General features: G+C 43.2%; 1 protein-coding gene across 1 annotated transcript in view; it reads right to left on the reverse strand.

Moving 5' to 3' along the window:
- LOC309379724 (sucrase-isomaltase, intestinal-like) overlaps nucleotides 1-22,296 on the reverse strand; it is a 94,146-nt gene that overhangs the window by 39,463 nt on the left and 32,387 nt on the right. Inside the window, exons 5-9 of the mRNA XM_081929134.1 lie at nucleotides 21,880-22,048; nucleotides 21,154-21,250; nucleotides 17,842-17,954; nucleotides 6,228-6,353; nucleotides 5,847-5,978 (exon numbers count right to left, since the gene is read on the reverse strand). Coding sequence (XP_081785260.1) covers nucleotides 5,847-5,978; nucleotides 6,228-6,353; nucleotides 17,842-17,954; nucleotides 21,154-21,250; nucleotides 21,880-22,048 — 637 coding nt within the window. The remainder of the gene's footprint in view (nucleotides 1-5,846; nucleotides 5,979-6,227; nucleotides 6,354-17,841; nucleotides 17,955-21,153; nucleotides 21,251-21,879; nucleotides 22,049-22,296) is intronic.

Below are 22,296 nucleotides of genomic sequence, written 5' to 3' on the forward strand. Positions count from 1 at the left end.
TCAGACATATTTCAGCAATATATAGTGATGTTGAAAACCAGGGGTGTAAAACACAGCCGTTAGTAGCCACTCCATAGCCTTATCCTCCACAAATTTGTCTAATTGTGATGGCCTGGGAATCCGATTCAGAGGCTGAACCGGAGGAATCCCAGCCTGCACAGGAGTCCCCGCCTCCAGGGCCAGCTGAACTGGGGCAGGGCCTTGGATCTGAAGCACCTGCACCTGTGCCAGATCCTCAGGAGCAGGCACCAGGTGATTCCACTCTAGCTCCAGAGGTGATTAAGGACACAGTGCCTACAGGTGCGCCTCTCCCGTCCCTGCCAGAGGAAGGTGAGTCTCCCCCTGGGTCCAGTAACTCCCCAGCCTCTCCTGAACTGCAGAGGCTCAGGGCAGAGAGGCGGAGGGAACTGGTTTCTCCCAGGAGGAGTGCTCGCCTTAAGGCCAGGAGAGGCGGGTCTCCTGGGGGCCGGGACCGCCCCTGGCCTCAGAGAAGATAAAGGCCAGTCAGCCCGGTCCCAGGTTGTGGGAGCAACGATGTTGAGTACCTGCTCCTGCTCCTGCCCGGACCCAGACCTGACCCTCCAGTGTTCCTGTCCCCGCCCGGCTTCCTGCTTCGGACCTCGCCCCGCTCCTTGTGAACTGTTTCCAGGCTAGTGACCCAGGACCGGACTTTGACTACGCCAACGGTAACCTTCCCCCCGGGACCAGCACACTAATCTTCTTTTAAAGCCATCCAAGTTTACCGCCATTGCTGTCTCTTGCAGGAGCAAATTCCACAGCACTGTGTGCAGAAGCACTTTCGTTCATCTGTCCTCAATTTCCTTTCCATCCAATTAATTGCCACGTTAAGAGCATTGCACAATGCCACTCCAACGGTGGTGGCACGGGAGCTCTGAGCCACACTGTTGCACCAGTGTGACGTCCTGGCGTGGCTTATTGTACCAGCACAATGCCGACACATGAGATCGTTCCAACACAGCAGGCGCACTCCTAAACATGTAAGTGCTAAGAGCGGGTCATAGAATTGAGCCTTTAATCTCATTCCATTCCTTCCCTAATAACTAAATAATGGCTCAGTTTGTCTCGTTTTTTGTAAAAAAAAATCTTTTATGATAAAATACTGTGCTTTTCAGCACAATACTCCTATTTCTGGCAGACTGTACCATACTTTCAAGTGGGGGGGGGGGAGGCACGGCACCTACAGACTTGAGGAGTCCAAGCGTTCAGTAGGTGTGCAGTTTTAGCTTACGCAAAACCTCTCAGATGTGGTGTTTTTTTTAAGTGCTGCCCTTATGTAGTAATTAAAACCCAGGCAGGTGATACCCAGGGGACATTAACACTCTAAAACAACTCAGTTTAATTATCTACACCTAATCTGAACCTCTGATATCTCGTAGCCAAAAGTGTTGTTGTAGTGCATAAATTTAAATACATTATGCAGCTCCTGCCTCAAACCAAGGAGAACAAAAGGCTTTGGTGACTGATTTTGCATTCCAAATAAACTCCATGCCTTTTTCACATGCTCCTACCTATTCCTCAGGGAATGAGTGCCATATTAGAGGCTGACAGAATAGCTTAGGAAAGGGTCCAGAGAATTGTCTGAATGGCACACCAACAATGCAGTTCTTTTGCTGGAGTTAAAGGTCCGGCCCTGGATGTGTAAGCTGGCCTGATTTCTTTGGCAGAAGAGTAGGATATAATTTTGATAAACAGATATTCAAGAATAATGCACAGTTTCCCCCCCCCCCCCAGTGCAAGCAGTGGGGACTACTGTAAATAAGCAACATTTGACAAAAGCAGATCACATTCATACTGGGAGCAAACAGCCCAAACCTGAGCATGTTTACTCAGAAGTAAATCCCACCATGTTAAATCTCAGTGGGGCTGATTTTAAACCCTTAATGTCCTAATCCTCAAGATCATACAACATACCATTTCAGAATTAATCCCACCCCTAATTTTTTTGTATGCCAAAGTTCCTGAATATTGTTTTTAATTGTTTAGTGAATTCTAAATTGTTTCCCTTTGCTGTTGCAACGAATTCTCTTTTCTGTGGGGGTTGCTGAAGAGCAGGCAACCTTCCTCATTAAAGTTATTCTGCTGGAATAGATGTTGATCGTTCTGCTTGATAACCATTGTTACTTGTAGAGCATCAACCTTTGTATGGAAACAATGCATTTGCTCTGACTCAGAATAAGTCAGAGGCGAAAACGGGGCCATTGTTCAAGGCAGGCAGCAGAGGATGATGAGTAAGCCCTGACATTCTTAGGGGGGAAGTTGCCAGGAGGCAAAGGGGTGGTAGAGAGGCTGAAATTGCCTCATATATTTTTCACATGATACACTCACTTAAAAAACAACAGCACAACAGTGATTTTTATGAGGTGAATGCTACATCCAAATTTGCCTCCACTTCTCCATGCATTGAAACCCGAGATGTCAGTAGTGGATAGCATAGTGCTTACCTGACTTCCCGACAGCTGAGTTATAGCTTCTAACTGGGAGGAGCAAAGTGGTGGGAGGCTGGCATGGTGCAAATGAATGAGCAGAGCAGGCACCAGACTGCTTCCGCTCACGTGTTTGCTTTGTGCTGCTTCTCCATCGCATCTCCCATCTCCCTCCATTAAGCAGCAGTAACTCAGCTGTCAGGAAGTCAGAAGAACACAGCCACCCCCCCCATCCGCTCCAAGAAATATCCCTGTTCTCCTAAATCCAATGTCCAGAGGAAGCTGCACAATGTGGAGGCTCGTTCAGAAGGACAACACAAACAGGTAGATAGTCACTGCTCATTGGGAGTTCCCCACGTTCAAAGATAAATAGAGGAACCTGACCTTAAAGGGAAACCCAAAATCTTTGATAGCATTATGGGTACAACTACATAGCTAATTTGGCTTTATAAAGGTAAAGGTAAAGGGCCCTCTGACCATTAGGTCCAGTCGTGACCAACTCTGGGGTTGTGGCGCTCATCTCGCTTTATTGGACGAGGAAGTCGGTGTACAGCTTCCGGACCGTGTGGCCAGCATGACTAAGCCGCTACTGGCGAACCAGAGCAGCATACGGAAACGCCGTTTACCTTCCCGCCGGAGCGGTACCTATTTATCTACTTGTACTTTGACATGCTTTCGAACTGCTAGGATGGCAAGAGCTGGGACCGAGCAACGGGAGCTCACCCCAACGCGGGGAATTGAAACGCCGACCTTCTGATCGGCAAGTGCTAGGCTCTGTGGTTTAACCCACAGCACCACCCGCGTCTCTATTTGGCTTTATACATTGACTTAATTATCATAGATGCATAGGCAGAACATAGCAAGTGCCTTGCCAGGTCAGGCAAAAGGCCCATTTAGTCCAGAGTTGAGAACCAGATGCCCATGGGAAGCCCCCCAAGCAAGACATCAGTGCAATTGCACCCCCACCACTAGTGATTCCAAGCAACTGGTAGAACACAACCACCATGGCTAGTAGCCATTAACAGCTTTATCCTCCATGAAATTGTCCAATTCTCTTTTAAAGCCACCTCTATCATGTCCCTCCCCCCTTAATTTACATTTCTTCTAAGCCAGTGTTCCTCAAACTTGGGTCCCTAGCTCTTTACGGACTACAATTCCCATCATCCCTGGTCTTACTAGCTAGGGATGATGGCAGTTGTAGTCCCAAAACAGCTGGAGACCCAAGTTTGCGAAACACTGTATCTAAAAAGCTCCAAACATGATGAACTTTCTTCATAGGAGAGTTGCTCCAGACTCAAGATAATTTTGATTGTCCTGTGCCTCACCTTTTCTAGCAATTCATTTTTCAGATGGCGGTTTCGTTCTTGATTGCTTTGCTAATCATCCCTAGCAGGGCATTTGCCATTTTCACAGTAGCTACACCATAACCCTGTCTTCACTGAGCTGTTCATTAAAACCACCACATCCCTCTCCTGGTCAGTCATTACTAGCTTGCACTTCCCACCGAAATGTGTTTGCCATTCACACGTTCACCTCCTAATAAGGAAACGAGTTTATTCTGCATGTATCGGTCTCTAGAATAGAGGAGCAGACCGTCTCCCTCCTCCTAGCAGCTCACAGAGGCAGCTGTGGCTGAGAACGCTTGCATTTGTCCCTAGATTACAGTATGCCCCCTTCCATTCTAAGTAAAGACCCATTTTTGACATGTTTTCATCAGCACAGCTCTTGGGAGAAAGCAAAAAGTGCTCTTCAGCTTTAATCGGTATTCTTGCAATTATAACACCAGGTCCTATTAGTCTGCAGGATGCATTAAGAATTCTTAATGTGCTTCCTTTGGTGATGGATTTACTAAACTGAAGAACTGTGTTTTCTGGCATGCTTATGGATTCTGAATTAGAGATGAAATATTAGGCTAGCATTTAGAAGGAAACTATTAGGCTAGCGTTATAATGATGCTTTGTGCATTTATGCTGCACATTTCATCCGAGCATCCATGACAGTCAGAGGGATGGGGTTCCCTTGAGGCTGACATGAACAGGAACTATGTCACTTGGCCAGTCTCAGTGGCTCCTCCCAACAGACATTTCCAGAGCAGTAAAGAATCTAGCTTCACAGAAGTAGCTCCCACACCATTCTGGTAACATGTGCTTTAAAGGGCACAGGATGGCCTAAGAACTTCCTTCTGTCTTATGAACAGATTATGATCATGACAACCAATGTACTCCCCCCCCCTTCAAAATCCAAAGCAGTGGTTTTAGTAGGTTCAAGGTAGTCAGGAAATTCCTTTTTCCATATTCATGCAGACCCTCACAGAGAGATACATTGAGCTGGATGTATAACAGAATTTTTACATAGCAGGGATGGGGAGGTTTTTTCAAACCCAAGGCTCGCATTCCCCTGGGGTGCCATGCCAATAAGGATGATGATGATGATGATGATAATAATAATAATAATAATAATAATAATAATAATAATAATAATAATAATTTATACCCCACCCATCTGGTTGGGTTTCCCCAGCCACTCTGGGCGGTTTCCAACAAAATATTAAAATACAATAGTCTAGTAAACATTAAAAGCTTCCCTAAACAGGGCTGCCTTCAGATGTCTTCTAAAAGTCAGATAGTTGTTTATTTCTTTGACATGTGATGGGAGGGTGTTCCACAGGGCGGGTGCCACTACCGAGAAGGCCCTCTGCCTGGTTCCCTGTAACTTGGCTTCTCGCAATGAGGGAACCGCCAGAAGGCCCTCGGCACTGGACCTCAGTGTCCGGGCAGAACTATGGGGGTGGAGGTGCTCCTTCAAGTATACTGGACTGAGGCCATTTAGGGCTTTAAAGGTGAGCACCAACACTTTGAATTGTGATGAGAAACGTACTGGGAGCCAATGTAGGTCTTTCAAGACCGGTGTTATGTGGTCTTGGCAGCTGGGTGGGGCTAAAAGCAAAAGTAGTCAGGACACTGGATGCAAGAGGATACCTTCCAGTGAGGCACTTGAGGAAGGCACAGAGAGGGGCCAATGAGGGGTAAGTCCTGAGAGCCAGAGAAAGAGAGAGAAGCTTAAAGGACCTCATGTAGCCTCCAGGCCTGATGTCCCTCCATCTCTGCTGTACAGCATCCCCCTCCCAAATCCATAATGGTGTTTGTGTTTTCTTCCTCTCACTCACTTCCCACCCCTCCCATTCTCATATTTTCACTAGGGACCCCCCAAAAAGAAAAGAAAAAAAACTGAACAGAGCATACTGAGAGTACAATGTACATTACCCGGGGGTGGGGGGGGGGAGGAAGCATCCTGTTATAAAAGAAAGTAGAGGAAAGAATCTTTGCTTCAATGCCACAATTCATACAGCAAGTCATATGAATGAAAGCAATGTAAACAAGGTTAGTACTTAAGCTCATTTACCAGAATAATGACATAATGCAATCCATCCTTCTTCAACTCTTGCATGAATTCTGGTAGGCCGGCATACTTTTCTTTGTCATATGTGAAGTCCAGCTTACGGTCCATATAGTCAATGTCTCCGTACTGGACATCCTGGCAATTGCAACAGAAATACGTTGTGTTTAAGAAGAATAAAGCACAAAGGTTAAGTTTTACCTTTTTGCTCAGGCTGATACCACAATAAAAGCTGGTACAGAAATTACCCCATGCCCTATCAATTATACAATTAATATAATACCAACAAACATTATCAATACTATTCTTTTAGGGATACAATCTGTTCTTGTTCATTGGTTTCCCCGGGGAACAAATTTAAATACACATTGCAAAATGCCCACTTACGTAGGGAATGCCATACTCTGTCATGCGCTTCACAACTTGTTCTACTGCACCAATGTCAGGATATCCCCATCGTGAGAGCTGGTACCCCAGAGACCAGTAGGGAGGAAGATGTGGCCGTCCAATAGCCTTAAAAGCAAAAAAACAGAACCAGAACATTTTTAGTTTTTTGGTTTTTTTAAGTGTGCTGCAGAATCTCATACAGTGACAGAGAAATTTAGGTATTTTAGTTCTTTCTGTTAATATGAAACTCAGGTAAATTTAACAGGTGTGTTACACTCAGCAAAGTGCTACAGTAGAACCTCGGTTTTCAAACGTAATCTGTTCCGGAAGACCGTTTGACTTCTGAGGCATTCGAAAACCAAGGCGCAATGGGCAGTTGGCAAAATCCATTGAGAAAAAAGAAAAACACATGGCGGAAGCCATTCAATTTCTGAGGCGCGTTCGAAAATGGAAGCGTTAAAACATAGAAGAGTTCGACTTCTGAAACGTTCAGCTTCCGAGATGCTCAAAAACTGAGGTTCCACTGTAATTCTATTCCAGTGTTTCCCAACCTTGGGCCTCCAGCTGTTTTTGAACTACAATTCCCATCATCCCTGACCACTGGTCTTGCTAGCTAGGGATGATGGGAGTTGTAGGCCACAAACATCTGGAGGCCCAAGGTTGGGAAACACTGTTCTATTCTTTGTAGTGTAGACCTTGGAACTGTGGGGAAATTATCACTTTATCAGGCAACAAAGCAGGAGTCTAGTGTCACGATCTATGGAGAGTGAGCATATATTTCTTCTCAGAAGTAGTGAGTTCAGGGGGACTTGATCCCAGGTAGTGTACACAGGATTGCAAACCTTGTTTCTGTAGGGGAGGAAATACTTTTCAAATCTATTTTAGTTGTGTGTTAGTTTTTCTCTGCACTTCGAGCAGGCAAGATAGCTAGGGAAGCTGATTAGAGGCCTTTTAAACAAGTAAGATGTCACGAAGATGCCGACAAACTTTTGTAGTTAAAGTGCCACAAGGAATATTCACACAATAGCTCTTTTGAAGAGCAGGAACACAACCAGCATTATCAAGAAGCAGTTTTGTCGAGCAGAAGATTCCACCCCGAAGGAGAACACTTTCCTTCCTCTTAATCTATCATTACCGAGTAGGGTGGGTGGAGATCAGATCAAGTATCGTTTTCAACAGAGGTGCCAAAATGTCTCAAAGCCAGCATTGTGGAACAGCCACCATGAGCTGATTTTGCCTCTCAACATTTTGCCATCCTAGTAATTTGTAATTTCACCAGATGAGAATATTGTTATAGAACTGCATACAGGAGTTAAGGTCACCTTCTGATGGATTTTCCACCTCAAATATAAAACAGCCTTATAATATCCTGATTTTGCAGTCCTTGCTACTTTTGTAGCCTTGAATGAGAGGCTGTTGAGGAGATCTGTGATAAATAGGACAAACGGGGAGGGAAAGCATTCCCTTCTTATTTTCTTCACCCAATGCATATTTGTTCAGCCTTTTGTCAGATGGTGGGAAACACATGGATTTTCATCTTGGGGTATAAACATCACAGATCACTTCAGCAGTGGGTGTTTTGCGGTGGGGAAGACAGCTGCTGCAGACCCCTTTTCAGGCCCACAAAGAAACAAAATTGTGTCCTAATTTCACCCAGTGACTGGTGTCTGCTTCTTTCTTTCCAATACACGCCTCAGCTGTGCCTGGAATTTACTAAAACTACCTTCTTGCTCCTGCTATAGCCCGTACCCTAGTTGTTTCAATTTACCCCCATCTAAAGTTCAAGTCTAAATGGCACACTGAAGAGACCATATTTAGCTGTTCCCATTGACAGGTGGCTGTTCCATGCATTTGTATAGCAATACTGTTCCGCTAATTAAATGTTGGGAAAAATACCCTGAGTTTTCTTCCACATACTGGCTCCGTCCAACCCCCAGTTTCTTCATAGCCATTGCCAATTAGCAAGCCTTTAATTAAATCAATACAACATTTTGAACTTTCCAGCCCAGAATGATACTATTTTTAATGCCACAGTCTGGAAAGCTACCTGATCAAAAGGTTGGTGTTTATTCTGAGCTCTCTGAGTTTTAATTATTTGCATTCACCTCCTCAGGTCAATCACACACACACACAAAGCTCAGCTAATTGCAATCGACTACTCATAGTTCAGGCACTTGATTTGGTATAGCTAAGCATTTGCAAATTATTGAATAGCAAAATAACAATTGTGCACTCCTTGAAACAATCACATAAGATGGCTTTGCCACCCACAGGGATGAACTGCAGACAACCACAAGTTTCTCCAAATGTCAAAGCACTTTGAAGATTGCTGTCTTATATATTAAGGTTACCAGATGTTTTTCAGTGAATCCGGGGACACTTTTCAACTTCAGTAGGAAATGATAGGATTTTGTCAGGGGACTGATTTGGAAATCTGGGGACTGTCCCTGGGAAATGGGGACATCTGGTAACCTTATTATATATACTATGTAATCTTATAATCTTACATTGCAAATGCAACTGGATACTATAAAACTGAGCTCTTGCAGCTTTATCAAATTCCTAGCATTGTACAGGTGTTCAGCTACTAATCAGAATAACTCAAGATAAGAAATGAGGAGTTGGCTTGTCATAGAAAGAATTAGTAAGAAGAGTTTTGAAAGCTATGTGGTTTTTTGGGAGGAGCGGGGAGGAACCAGTTATAGAGGTTTTCAGCGTTGAATGCACTTTTCACCTGGCTGCAGATACTGAAAGCTAACAAGTAACCTCCCATCTATGTACATAGTAAATTATGACTCAAAGGTCTACTGTCCCTTAGCAAACCGGATTTAGGTTTGTTGAGGCCCTAAGCTACTGAAGGTAATGGGGCCCATTATATGTCCAGCTGTCCTCTGTCAACAACAAACAGACTTCTGGAACGGATTAAGTTTGAGAACTAAGGTACCACTGTATATAGAAATGAGCAAGCCAGTGATATCTTAGGGAGCAGGCTAGCAGGCGGGGCCCATTACACAACACAAAACACTGTTGCTGTATGTAGGTTTTATTTTATTTGCTTTTTTATCTTATATTTTGGAAATGTACATCCAGGGTTTTTTTCCCTTTAAATTTTCGGGGGGCGGGGGCAAGAGAGTAGGGCCATAAGCTATAGCTTGTTTTGCTTATACTGTACATAAATCCGGCACTGTCCCTTAGCCAAAAATGTTGTGATCAAAAATGTTGTGAGTTTATTGTAGGGAATATGAACAAAAAATGAAATTATGTCATTTAAAATCTGCCTAGTGCGTTTTAATTAGTTCAGTGCTTTTGCTCTCATTGGCTGGAAAGCTGGAAGACAGAAACAGGTTTACTTCTTGGCACTAATGAGAACTTATTCTCTAAGCATCACAGCCGTACAAGAAGAGGGTGTGTCTTTGGTCCCAATCATGTTTGGAGAAGGAAGGTATCAACCTCCTTCATGTATGCTGCGGTCCCAATAAAGACACCCTTCACCTATAATTCATTAAAGGAAAAACAATGGTATAGCTGCAACTTATGCTTCTACCATGGTGTGCTACTTGGCCCTTAGTGAATGTAAAAATAATAATCAAGTACTGGGTTGTTACAGACCTGTCAGTACAAGATTCCCACCACATAGTGGCAGAACTCACAGCCAGGTGACTGAGACATTCTTCAAGGGGAAAGGTGGAGAAGAGGCCTGCTGGAATTCCCAGGAGAAGAGGCTTGCTAGAAGCCGATTCCATTACCGTCCAGACTCCAGAATTAAGTAGTGCAAAGGGTGATGTGTCTGCTTGCTTTAGATTTGGGAGAAGTTGCGGGGACTAATTAGGCTTGCACCTATGCAAATTGTTAAATATATATGTCAGAGCTGGGACGCCTCCCCCTACCCGCACCGTTGCAGCAGCTGGTATTGGGGGGATATTTGGCAGGAACCCCCGAGTTTCCCTGGCTTTCTCAGTTTCCTGGCAAGAGCAATAGCAAAATGCATGCATCGTCTCAGGGCATGATCAAACTAAGCTTCTCAGTAATACTTCTGCAGGAGAAAGAGTTCAGCAGGAGTTCAGAGCAAGACTCCAGCCCTGAAAGTCTTTCTCACAGCATTAATGCTTCCTCTCAACAACTGAAGGGCCTCAATGTACTGGTACCCTGCTGCTAAATATTTGAGGGTATGTGTTCCCAAACAGTAAGTACCACCCTTGCATGACATTATCTTAGGTCACATCAACACCATATATTTAAAGCACATAGCTTCCGCCAAAGAGTCCCGAAAAACTGTAGCTTACGTTTCACAGAGTTGCAATTCCCAGCACCCTTCCTAGGATTTGGGGGCGAAAGCCACACGCTTTAAGTGCATGCAGACGTGACCTAAATTCAGAGCATCAGGTTGGTTTGGAAACCATGGACAACATGAATCTTCTGCTGATGCCACCACAGGGCAACTACAGTATATGTTCCACATAGCCCACAAAGGTACTTGCCAACCCTGCATAATAAGACTGGAAATTTCCAGTGTGGAAGAAACATTATTCACCTATTGGGTGGGTAGGTTCCCTAAAGGTAAAGGACCCCTGACAGTTAAGTCCAGTCAAAGGCGACTATGGGGTTGCGGCGCTCATCTTGCTTTACTGGCAGAGGGAGCCGACGTTTGTCCGCAGTTTTTCTGGGTCATGTGGCTAGCATGACTGAGCCACTTCTGGTGAAACCAGAGCAGTGCACGTAAACACCGTTTACCTTCCCACCAGAGCAGTACTTATTTATCTACTTGTATTGGCGTGCTTTCAAACTCCTAGGTTGGCAGGAGCTGGCACTGAGCAATGGGAGCCCACTTCATCGCGGGGATTCGAACCACTGACCTTCAGATCAGCAAGACCTAGGCTCAGTGGTTTAAACCACAGCACCACCCACGTCTCTACCTCAAGCTATATATTAGGTTCAAAGCTTTGAAATATTGAGCTCAGCGCCAGATACAGCACATGGGACATGTGGGACAGCTTCCTATACTGGTGTCAGGAAATGGTCAGCCATATATCAGGCTTAACTTTACTTACCGTAATTAAATGGAAAGGAACCAAGACGATGAAGTACACAAAGTAGATGAGGTACACAAACTGGTTCCATATGAGTGCTGGGGTCTAAAAAGCTGCTTAAACACACACATGCTTCTCTGATCCAATAGAATCATTTTTCTTTGAACATGTGATCTCCATGTCATACCACAAACTGGGTGGTTGGCTTTTTTTATAATAAAAAAACAACTCTCCTCCATTTTAAAAGCAGTTTTGCCGCATTGCATGGTAGAGGGACTACTAACAAATCTATCACGGAACTTTATGGATTCTGAATGGCATCTTTAAAATAGATACCAGGGAACAACAGGATTTAAAGCCATCATTCCATACTCTCTAACATTTCTCCAATGAAAATAGGAATGTCCTATTCAGGGCCATCTTAACCATAGGCACTAGCGGTATGGGGCACCCAGGTGCCGGGCTCTCAGGGGCACCAGGCCAAGAGCCCAGGGCCCGAGAGTTGAGTCCGGGGAAGAGCCCGCCCGTAGCTCTTCTACTGCGGGCAACTCTGAGCAGCAAGTTTGGGGGCAACCGAGCCAGCAAGATGCTGAGGCGGCCGGTTGGCTCCGCCCTCCTGCACACCTGGGACTGGGCAACGGGGGGGGGGCGCCAGTCGGATCTTTGCACCCTGGCACCGCATATGCTTAAGACAGCCCTGATCCTATTCCATGATGATGATGATGATGATGATGATGATGATGATGATATTTATACCCTACCCATCTGACTGGATTGCCCCAGACACTCTGGGCGGCTTCTAACATACGAAAAAGCTCAATGAAACATTAAACCTTAAAAAAATTCCTTATACAGGGCTGCCTTCAGATGTCTTCTAAAGGGTGCATAGTTACTTATCTCCTTGGCTTGGGAGGTCACATAACTCCATACCCTCCATTTCTCTGACGCAAATAGGGACATCCTAAAAAAAACTGGGACATTCTGGGTTGAAATCAGAAACTGGGATGGCTTCTGTAAATCTGGGGCTGTCTCTGGAAAATAGGTACACTTGGAAGGTCTGCCATTCTACATGATACAGTTTCTTTTTTCTACAAGACAGACCTCTGCAGCACCTTTTCACCAACTAGGTACTGAGTTGATATTGATGTTGGAGCTCAAGGGTGTGTCCTTCAATAACCTAGACTTTTCATCTGCATTAGCATGCCTTTAGGAGCATCCTGGCTTGGGCTATAGTAGTCCTTCTCTAGGCAGTGTGACCCATACATAATCCTGTTATAGATTCAGTTACATAACTGCATCCTTGAGCTTGTAAACATCGGGTGTAACCTAAGGCAAGGCTATATAATGCCAGAGCCCCCCTGAGGAAACAGCATGTAGGGTTGAACAATTACAAGAAAACTGCTTGCAAGGTGGGCTTAACTTTGAAAACAGTTCCTTTCCCAAGTTCATTAGGCTGGAGCATCTAAGGTGAACTTGGTTTTGAATTAACAGAATAGTCCAAGAGAAGACTTTAAAAGTAGGACAGCTGGAGAAACAAATGTTCCTTAGTCTAATTACGCCTTAGATGGTCTCTCAAATGGATCCCCCTGAAGCTTCCCAAATAAAGTAACCAACATCTGGCACATATTCCAGATGGTTCCGCTGAAGCAGAGCAGAATTTAGTAGACCTGGAATTTACGTCTGATGTTGCCAGAATAGAGCTTTCTTTCCTTGAAATGTAGCCTCAATGTAGAGCTTTTGGTACGCTTTGCAAAACTGGGCAGAACAAAGGCTATAGAATAATTTGCAAAAGTACAATAGAAGGTGAAGAAAAATAACTGAAACCATAGAAGGACTAAATCTATAGGCTACTAGCCAGAAACAAGGAGATGAGGGAATGTCAAAGAGGATTTTGTGTGTGTGAATTCTTCCTGCAAACAGTGTCTCCTGCATTTGACCAATCATAAAGGGTAACTCTGAAAAAGCTTCACAGCTGAATTCTTATAGGAATGTAATATATCTGTTTGGAAATAATTGGTGTAATCCAGAGGATATGTTGGCTTTAAAAGGTTATCTAAAAGAGCACAACAATACAATACATTACCTTTAGTTTTGAAATATTATTTCTAATAAATAAACCCGGGAACATGTTCCCTCTCGATTTATCTGAACTCTAAGGGCATTGTGATCTTTTCTATTGTTTGCCACTAAGATACGTTTTTTCATGTGAAGGTTATGTAAATCTAAAAGTGCACCCAAATAAAGTTGACAAATCAGGGAGGAAGTCTGTAGGCTGGGTAGGATCGCTTTCTATCTGCTGGGAGGTTTATTTTGTGGGGCCACTTTGCAAAAAAAGCAACGCATGGTGAAAAGTGGTAGGGCCGGCCCCACCATAGTACATAGTGAGGTGACTGCCTCAGGTAGCTGATTGAAGGAGTCTTGAAAGGGCAAAAAATGATTAGTCACTTAAGTTATTGTAATTTTACTGCTAGGGAGAAGGAGTAGAACTTGTGGGATTTTGGCTTTATGTGCCAAAGCAGCTTGGCTGGCCTTGGGTACTATGCACATTAACTACATGCACACCATCCATTTAAAGCACATGGCTCCCTCCCAAAAAATTCTCTCACAGAGCTATATTTCCCAGCACCCATAACAAACTACCATTCCCGGGACTCTAGAAGCTAATCTTTAAACAACAACAACAACTTTGGTTTGTGAAGACTTATTCCTGTCAGAATGGCATTTATTTTTCTCCTATACAGGAATTATTATCATCTCTCCTCAAGCTCCCCAATTAGAAGCTGTGAGAGAAGCAGGGTAAGAAGAAGAAGGGATTGAATGCTACCAATTTGGCAGGTGAAAGGTCACACCAGGTCTGAACAAACTAAATTGTCTCCCTCGGCACATCCCTTGCTTTTGAAATTTGCAGTCAACATATTCACCAATTGAGTCATGTTCTAATAATAGCACCTGGCGCTTAAAGATTTCCAGGAAGCTGGCTTCAGAAATAATTTCACAGTGAAATTACCTCAGAGCACTTCCTCAGACTTCCCACCGTGATTTCCACTGTAGCAAAGAACTTGGGGGCAATATCCATTACTGCTGGCCTGTCACTTGTTTATTTTGGAAATATGAGGTGGTGCTTAGGTTATTTTTTTACAGCCCCACCCTAGCTGCCAGAGATCAAGACTGAGCTTTATATTTTCAGTTGCTCCCACTTTGCTGAGTTGGGGAAATTTTAATTTCAGACATCAGGGAGCAGGGGCAGGCTTCCCAGAGGTTTGCTAATGGAATAGGATTTCACCTGAGAAATTCTGAATGACGGCTATATTTATTCAGGCAATTTCCCAAGGTGTTTTCCTATTATTACAATATAGCTGGTACAACACGAACCGAAAATAAAGTTACCATCAATGGCACTGACAGTGAAAGTAATTGAATAAAATATATTAATTAGCATCTCATAAAACAACTCTAACTTGGAAGTAATCATCACCATGTTCAGTTGGACTTACTCCCAGGTAAGTGTGAATAGGATTGCAGCCTTAATGTCCTATTTTTATTTTTGTGCTTTTTCATAAGCTGCCCAGGGCATATTTACTGATAGGTGGCTATAATTAGTTCAATGATTAATAATAATACTCATGATATAAGACATCAACAACCACCCATCAAAGCATCCATTTTGTCATGCCACAAATGTGCACTGTGTACGTTTGGAAATGTGTGTGAAATTTACCTACCAATTTTTTAAATACCTAATTTTAAGGAAAGTAAGTTTATTTGGCCTTACTGATCTTATATCACTTATTTAACACTACCTCTCTTTATTATAGCAACAGGTTATCTATAGCCAAGCCCTATGCTATAACCTTATTTACTTTTGTGTCTTTAGAAGAGAATTTCTGCATTTACTCTGAGAAGAATGTATGACGGACAGTGTAAGGAGACAAGATCTGGTGTTGCCAACGACACAATAAGCTAAACAATTAATAAATGCCGTATTCTTCAAAGTTGAGAAAGGGCATGGCTAATGTAAGTTTGAAAGGGTGTTAAAAAGGGAAATTGAGCTTTTCCACTGATGAAATAACGGAGTCTTATGAATTATTTTCTTTGACTTCAAATGGACGGGGTTGTCACCTTTACTTCTTCTCAACAGACAGAATTTTTACAAATGCACTTGGTCCCAGAGTGAAAACGTGAAACGGTTCAGTTTGCTTAATTTCTGCCACCAGCTTTTAAAGGCATTCCTTTGCAAACATACACCATACAGTGGTACCTCTGGATGTGAACGGGGTCCAGTTTGGAGCACCATTTGCGTCCTGAAGTGAACGCAACCCACGTCTGCGCATCCGCGGGTCGCGATTCGCCGCATCTGTGCATGCGCGTGATGTTATTTTGAGCGTCTGCACATGCACGAGCAGCGAAACCCAGAAGTAACGCATTTCGTTACTTCCCGGTCACCACGGAGCACAACCTGAAATTGCTCAACCTGAAGCAACTTCAACCTGAGGTATGACTGTAGTTGCATACTTAGAACTGCAGTGTCTCTTCTTTCTGGGCAAGAGAAGATGCCTACCAAGAATGCCAGACAGGTACCTGTTACAGGACAGATCCTGCAACGAAAGTATCAGGGCAGTGCCCAGCTAAAGCCTCTTTAGCACATCATCCAGGGTCTTTGACTTTTCATAGAAGATGACCCTTCGCTCTGAACTAAAGGCCTGCCCATCTTCACAGGCAGGTCCCAGTCTTAAAAACAAATAGTCGGCATGCAAAGTGGACTACTTAACAGAGATGCAGAATAAGCAAGCAGCTGATGCTACAATCCTGATGCCAATTCTGTCACCATATCTACTCAAACAACACTATCCCCTGATTAAACATGGGTCCTGCCACTAAGAGCTTATACTTGGCACATTTTTCTAATGTGGCAGTTGGGGCGCCTGCAGGAGCCTGTGTTTCTGTCACTACCACCCATGGTCCCCTCAAAAACTCCTTCCCCATCAAGCTTTGTGTTTGTTGAATTTTGTTAAATAAAAAATCCCCTCAAAATCTACAGTGCATGAGACATGGATTGCTTTTTCTGCTTGGCTCCTGTTGGCACTGCCTCAGCCTCTCCTACACTGATCCCTTTAAATATGCCCACATTTCAATAGATGCCAGGATTGGACAACCATCTTCACATCTGTTTCGAACAGAGGAGAGGGGCAAATAGTTGCTCTCTGTAACTGTGGCATTAGCCAGTGTGCGTGCCTCCCCCCCAACTAATGGAGCAGCTGATCCTTTCTCTTTTTTGCTTTGTCTGTTTGGATGTGGCAGCCATTTTTTGTCATGACATGCCTTAACGGTAGCCATTTTGTGTTATGCCACACCCTCAGGGCAGCCATTTTGCGACTGGCAGCTGTGGCGCTTTCTGAAAATTCCAAATGTGCCCTCTGGCCCTAAAAGGTTGGCGACCCCCCGTTCTAATGTGATATATGTCACCGTGCACCAAAAATCCCCTTTTGCCACCTAGCCTGGCCAAATCAGACAAGTCTCTATACAAGAGAATAATGGACAGACACAAATTAGGAATGAAAAATGGTAGCATCCAGGAACAATATTCCAGTATCTCTGAGCAGGGAGAAATCAGAAGTACATGGACATACAGGACATGTTTGTTCATTCAGCTGCAAGGCAGGGATATGGAGAGGGGCAATCCTTTATTCCAAAAGGATTGAATGAAAGAGAGAATCAAAAAAGACTCCAACCGCTGTTTACACACTCCTGCTTAAACCATATAATCCCTGCTAGCTTACTTCCAATATTAGAGCTAGGCTGAGAGAGAACAAAGAATGCACTGAGGTAAAGCAGTTGAGGGTTTCACTCCCTTCCCCTGTGCCCTTTTTCTAATATAAAAGTCCCTGCTTTATATACTCGAATGGGATGATGTGCATTTAATAAACACACATCCAGCTCGGCCTTCAGCAACATATTTCAGCTAGGAAATTTCAAAGGGAGATGTCAGCATGAAATTGCTGAGTTAGAATTCATGGGATCGGACTTGGGCTGAGTAGAAATTGGGAGAGGATGGTCCCTCTGGAGAGAGCAACTGCCCTTGGAACATGGGTTACAAACCCTTGGTGGTCATTCCAATATCCTATTACCGGTATTTATTTCAGTTCTTACTCCTTGAAAGCCATCCAGATACTAGACTGATAAACATTAACTTTTAGCAGATTGATAACATTTTAAAAATGTTTTACAGCAACTTCAAATCCTTCTACCTCTGTATTAAAATTCATAGATAGGACCAGTATTAAAGTTGCCCCACTGGCTTCTGAAGATACTTTTTTCTCTCCAATGGAACTCAACAAATGCAACAAAGAGTCAAGGAGGCTAATAAAACCATCCCATTGCAAATAAGTAAGTATAGTTGTCGATGTAAAGATCAGTACAATTGATCTTTAAATCAAGAGGGTGTGTTTTTGTTGTTTGTTTTGCAAAGGGGTGACGCGTTGAGTTTCACTGCCATCGTTGTAATGCAATACCTCATGCAAACCCACAACCAAATCAACAAGTAAATGCTTTTCTTAGCACCGCATGCCTGAACAGATTTTTCAACTAACCTCTGTGTATTGCTGGATTACATTTTCTGGAGTTGGGCCAAGGAAGACATAGAAATCGAGAACCCCTCCAATGGTGCGGAAGGTCAAAGATGGCTCTGGATTCAACGTGACATCTAGAAGAAGTTGACAGATATGTTGAATTCAGTATAAATTACCTCAGAGCTAAGGATCCCTGTGCAATGACCTTGACTTTTCTGTACATTATTATTATTATTGCTATGTAGGTCATCAAGGGACTTAATGTAACCCCACCCACACTCCCCGCCAAACAAGCTCAAAATATTTAACGTTATTTAACTAAACAGAAACAGACACTCCTTCAAACCCATCTTTGTCAGGCACATAGCCCAGTGCGTGTGAAAACAGAAAAAAGCAAGTGATTATGCAGTGGTAGAATTTGACGTACGATTCCAAAGCACAGTAACAAAATAATAATAATAAGTCAGGGTTTCTTTTTTATTTAGAAAATAACAACTCGGCAACTCTAGACATTTTAACAATGCTTAAATATAGATCTGACTGCAAAATATCCTTCTTTTGTCGCCTCTGCTTGGCTAAGAATTTTTATTGCATTGCTTTAGGGAAGATTCTCCTTTTTGAAAATTACAGAGCGAGATTAATACAGTAAGGTGACCATGGCAACAGGCAAAGCTATTCCCCATCAACAGAATACAGGACAAATCTAAATTGGTTTGTTTCAACTGTATGAACCCCCGAGGAAATTTGTAGCAACTTCAGTTTTTTGTGGTTTTTTTAAGCACATGCATCTATTTTTAACAGTTAATCATAATTTTTAGTGGAACAGACCCATTTTGCTTCATTTAACAATAGCTTATTACAGGTTCTGGGAACATGAGAGCGAGACTTTGGGAATCCCGTGATACCATTTTAGAAAAATTAAAACACTTTTCACTGAAGAGGTTATCTTTATTTAGCAGACACAAACCAGCATCATCACTGAGTTCTAGAAGATGTTAACAGAATTATATTCCTATAATCCCTATCCTTCCTTACTCAGAAGTAAATTCAATGAGGTCAATGGACCTTACTCTCAAGAACATTTGCATAGGATTTCAGCCTCAGTTCTAGATCGGTCAGTCTAGAATTAAAGTCGCACTTTTGACCATTATTGTCCCTGTATTTGCTGCCTTATACCACAAGGGTCTAAAGGCAACATAAATACAAACAACAACAAAAAAAAACTATAAAAGTTGGACCAACTAAAAGGTAGGTAAAGGGTAAAGGGACCCCTGACCATTAGGTCCAGTCGTGACTGACTCTGGGGTTGCGGCGCTCATCTCGCTTTATTGGCCGAGGGAGCCGGCGTACAGCTTCTGGGTCATGTGGCCAGCATGACTAAGCCGCTTCTGGCAAACCAGAGCAGCACACGGAAACAACATTTACCTTCCCACCAGAGCGGTTCCTATTTATCTACTTGCACTTTGGCGTGCTTTCGAACTGCTAGGTTGGCAGGAGCAGGGACCGAGCAGTGGGAGCTCACCCCATCATGGGGATTCGAACTGCCGACCTTCTGATCGGCAAGTCCTAGGGTCTGTGGTTTAACCCACAGTGCCAGGTACTCACTGACTAAAAACAAACCAGATATGAAAACTTCAACAATCGAATGCCTAGGGAGTAAAGAAAAGTATTGGCTTGGTGGCAAAAAGATGTCACCAAAGTCAAGACGAGACCTGGAGACCCTGGAGAAAGCATTCCAAAGGCCAGGAGGCTACTACTGAAATGGCCATCTCTCCTTCAGTCACCCTCCATACATCTGTTGGAGGAGGCACCTGGAGAAGAGCCTCTACACTGACATGAAGAACCCAGGTAGGTTCACATGTGGAGAGACATTGCAGGAGGTGTTATGGTCCAAAGCTATGTTAAGCCTTAGAAGTCAAAAACCAGCACTTTGAATTGTGGTGGGAAATGTATTCACTGATGCAGGTTTAGGAACACCTTTCTATTCCTGTATACTGTATCTGGCCTCCTTATTTACTTCTTATAAACTGTTACCTTTATGAATAATTATTAAGATTTTTCTAATTATAACTTAAATATCCACAGGAAGGAAGTCTTTTTTTGGCTGTTTGTACTGTTGTATGTTATGCTCATTGTATGTTATGTTCAAGTTTATTGAGGGTGGATTTCTGTATTGGGGTGGGGGTGGGGGGGTCTATTGTTGTAAATAAAATTTCCAATAAAATTATTAAAAAGAAAAAAAGAAAAAAGAAAAGGAACGCCTTTCTATTAATTTAATGCTCTTTGAGGCATTGGAAGCATATATATATTATAACACTTTGATCATTTTATATGAGAAATGTATGCTAAGTAGTGGCTTTTTTTGGTATGCAATCTATGGCCATACATTTTTCATTTCGGTGCATGTGAAAGCTGGCCTTCTATTAGGTAAAGGTAAAGGACCCCTGGACAGTTAAGTCCAAAGGCAACTATGGGGTTGCGGCGCTCATCTCGCTTTCAGGCCAAGAGAGCCGGCGTTTGTCCACAGACAGCTTTCCAGGTCATGTGGCCAGCACAACGGGACACCGTGATGAAAACCAGAGTGCATGGAAATGCCGTTTACCCTCCCACATGCACTGGCATGTTTTCGAACTGCTAGGTTGGCAGGAGCTGGGGCAGAGGAATGGGTGCTCACCCTGTCGCGGGGATTCAAACTGCCAACCTTATGCTTGGCAAGCCCAAGAGGCTCAGTGGTTTAGACCACAGCGCCACCTGTGTCTATTACGTAGAATGACGTGGCCACCTCAAGCAATAGAGGCTGGGTGGTGAGAAGCATTAGGGAAGTGTTGGGTTGTCACATGCCCTACACCCCCTAAGTTAGGGGGTCTGCAGCGCTTCAGTGTCACTGAGAAAATCTCATGTCTGTTTTGACATGAGATCCAGCTGCCTGTCCTGTACTCAGAATGGTGTGCGCTCCAATTTGTCATTTTCCTCAGACAGCAATGTCTTGAGCAGTCCTGAATGGCTGGAGCTCCTCACATACAAAAATGTTGTCGTGTGTTTCCCCTCCTCCTGTGAAGTGAATGGGGAAACCCAGGAATCCATGCATGCATGCATGTGCAACACTTCTCCAGTGTGCAAAGAGGTTTAAGCTTGCAGCTTAGGGACACACACACCAGTAAATCCAATAACATGGAGTTCAATAGGATTTGGTTCCAGGTAGTAATATGACATGGGACTTTAGGTATGCCTCATCCCTAAATTACATCAATAAGGGAAATTATTTGCCAAATATATTATTATTAAAAGAACTGCAGTCTAAAAAATTCTGCTTAATTGTTAAACTTTGATTACCTTGTGCGTTGGCATTGAGGAAAAGTACACCGTGAGCGTTTGCGTCAGTCTCTATGCACATGTAAAAAGGATGAACTCCATACAGATTTGCATTCATCTGAAATAAATAATAATAATGATTACCTCTAGTTTGAGTTTTATTGCTTTACTTAGGTATGGTTATCGCAACAGTGTTTAGGCTGCTGAACAGGCATAGTGCCTTCCTAAGAAGTTCTACAGTCTTCAGTTAAAATTTTGCTAGTCTTATTTTAAAAAATAAAATAAAATAAAATATTTGATTTCCTTTAAGTTCCTCAGGAATCATCAACATTGGCGTTAAAAATCAGTATCACCCTATGCAACTTCCTGCCTGCCCACCTCTCTTCTCTCTGACCTCTTCCCCATTTTAGGTTTTCCTAAATTCCTCAGGACAGTTTCCAAAATAAACCAGAACTATCAGGATGCATGGACTTAATGAATGGACTTAATTTAAAAAGCACATAATTCATGTTTAAAAAAACAACCATCAACATCTGCCTACAATTCATCCGAGATGGCCAAGGGTTATGTGAAATGAGCCAAAACTGCCCAGAGAAGCAGAATGTGGTGCTTGATAGTTAATAACTTGGATTAATGTGTGAGGGGAAGCCTAACTAATAGCTACTATTAATAAATGGCAGAAGACATATAGAAGGCACAGGGCTCTTTCTGGGTGCGGAGTGCAAGATGTAATATTGAACTACTTACTTTGGGAGACTGGTCTCTAGAATACATCCCGTAGGTTATATGGTTCATATTGTGCTTAAAGGATGGGTGCTGGTGTTCACCAAAGCCGTACACAGAACTGGACGGGACATTGGTTGAAATGCGCAGGTATTGCTGGGAAAACACCAGATCTGCAAGGGACGTGTCCCACCTATGTCAAAAAAAGAGAGCAAGCATAAATGTGATGCGCTTGCTTTTGCTAGATATTAAATTTCATTAAGCCCGATACAAACTATGGCGTCTGTCACAGACAGTAACACACTTGAAAGGTTATACCTAAAAATTAAACAGGTAAGTTAAAAAAAAAATCATTGCTAAAAGAAATACGAATACAATATGTGGTCTTTGAAACAAAATCACTCCTTGATCTGCCTGCCAGTTCTTCTGATGCCTGTGGGA

Source organism: Podarcis melisellensis, assembly GCF_964234715.1.
Source record: "Podarcis melisellensis genome assembly, chromosome: 10".
In the NCBI taxonomy this organism is placed as follows: Eukaryota; Metazoa; Chordata; class Lepidosauria; order Squamata; family Lacertidae; genus Podarcis; species Podarcis melisellensis.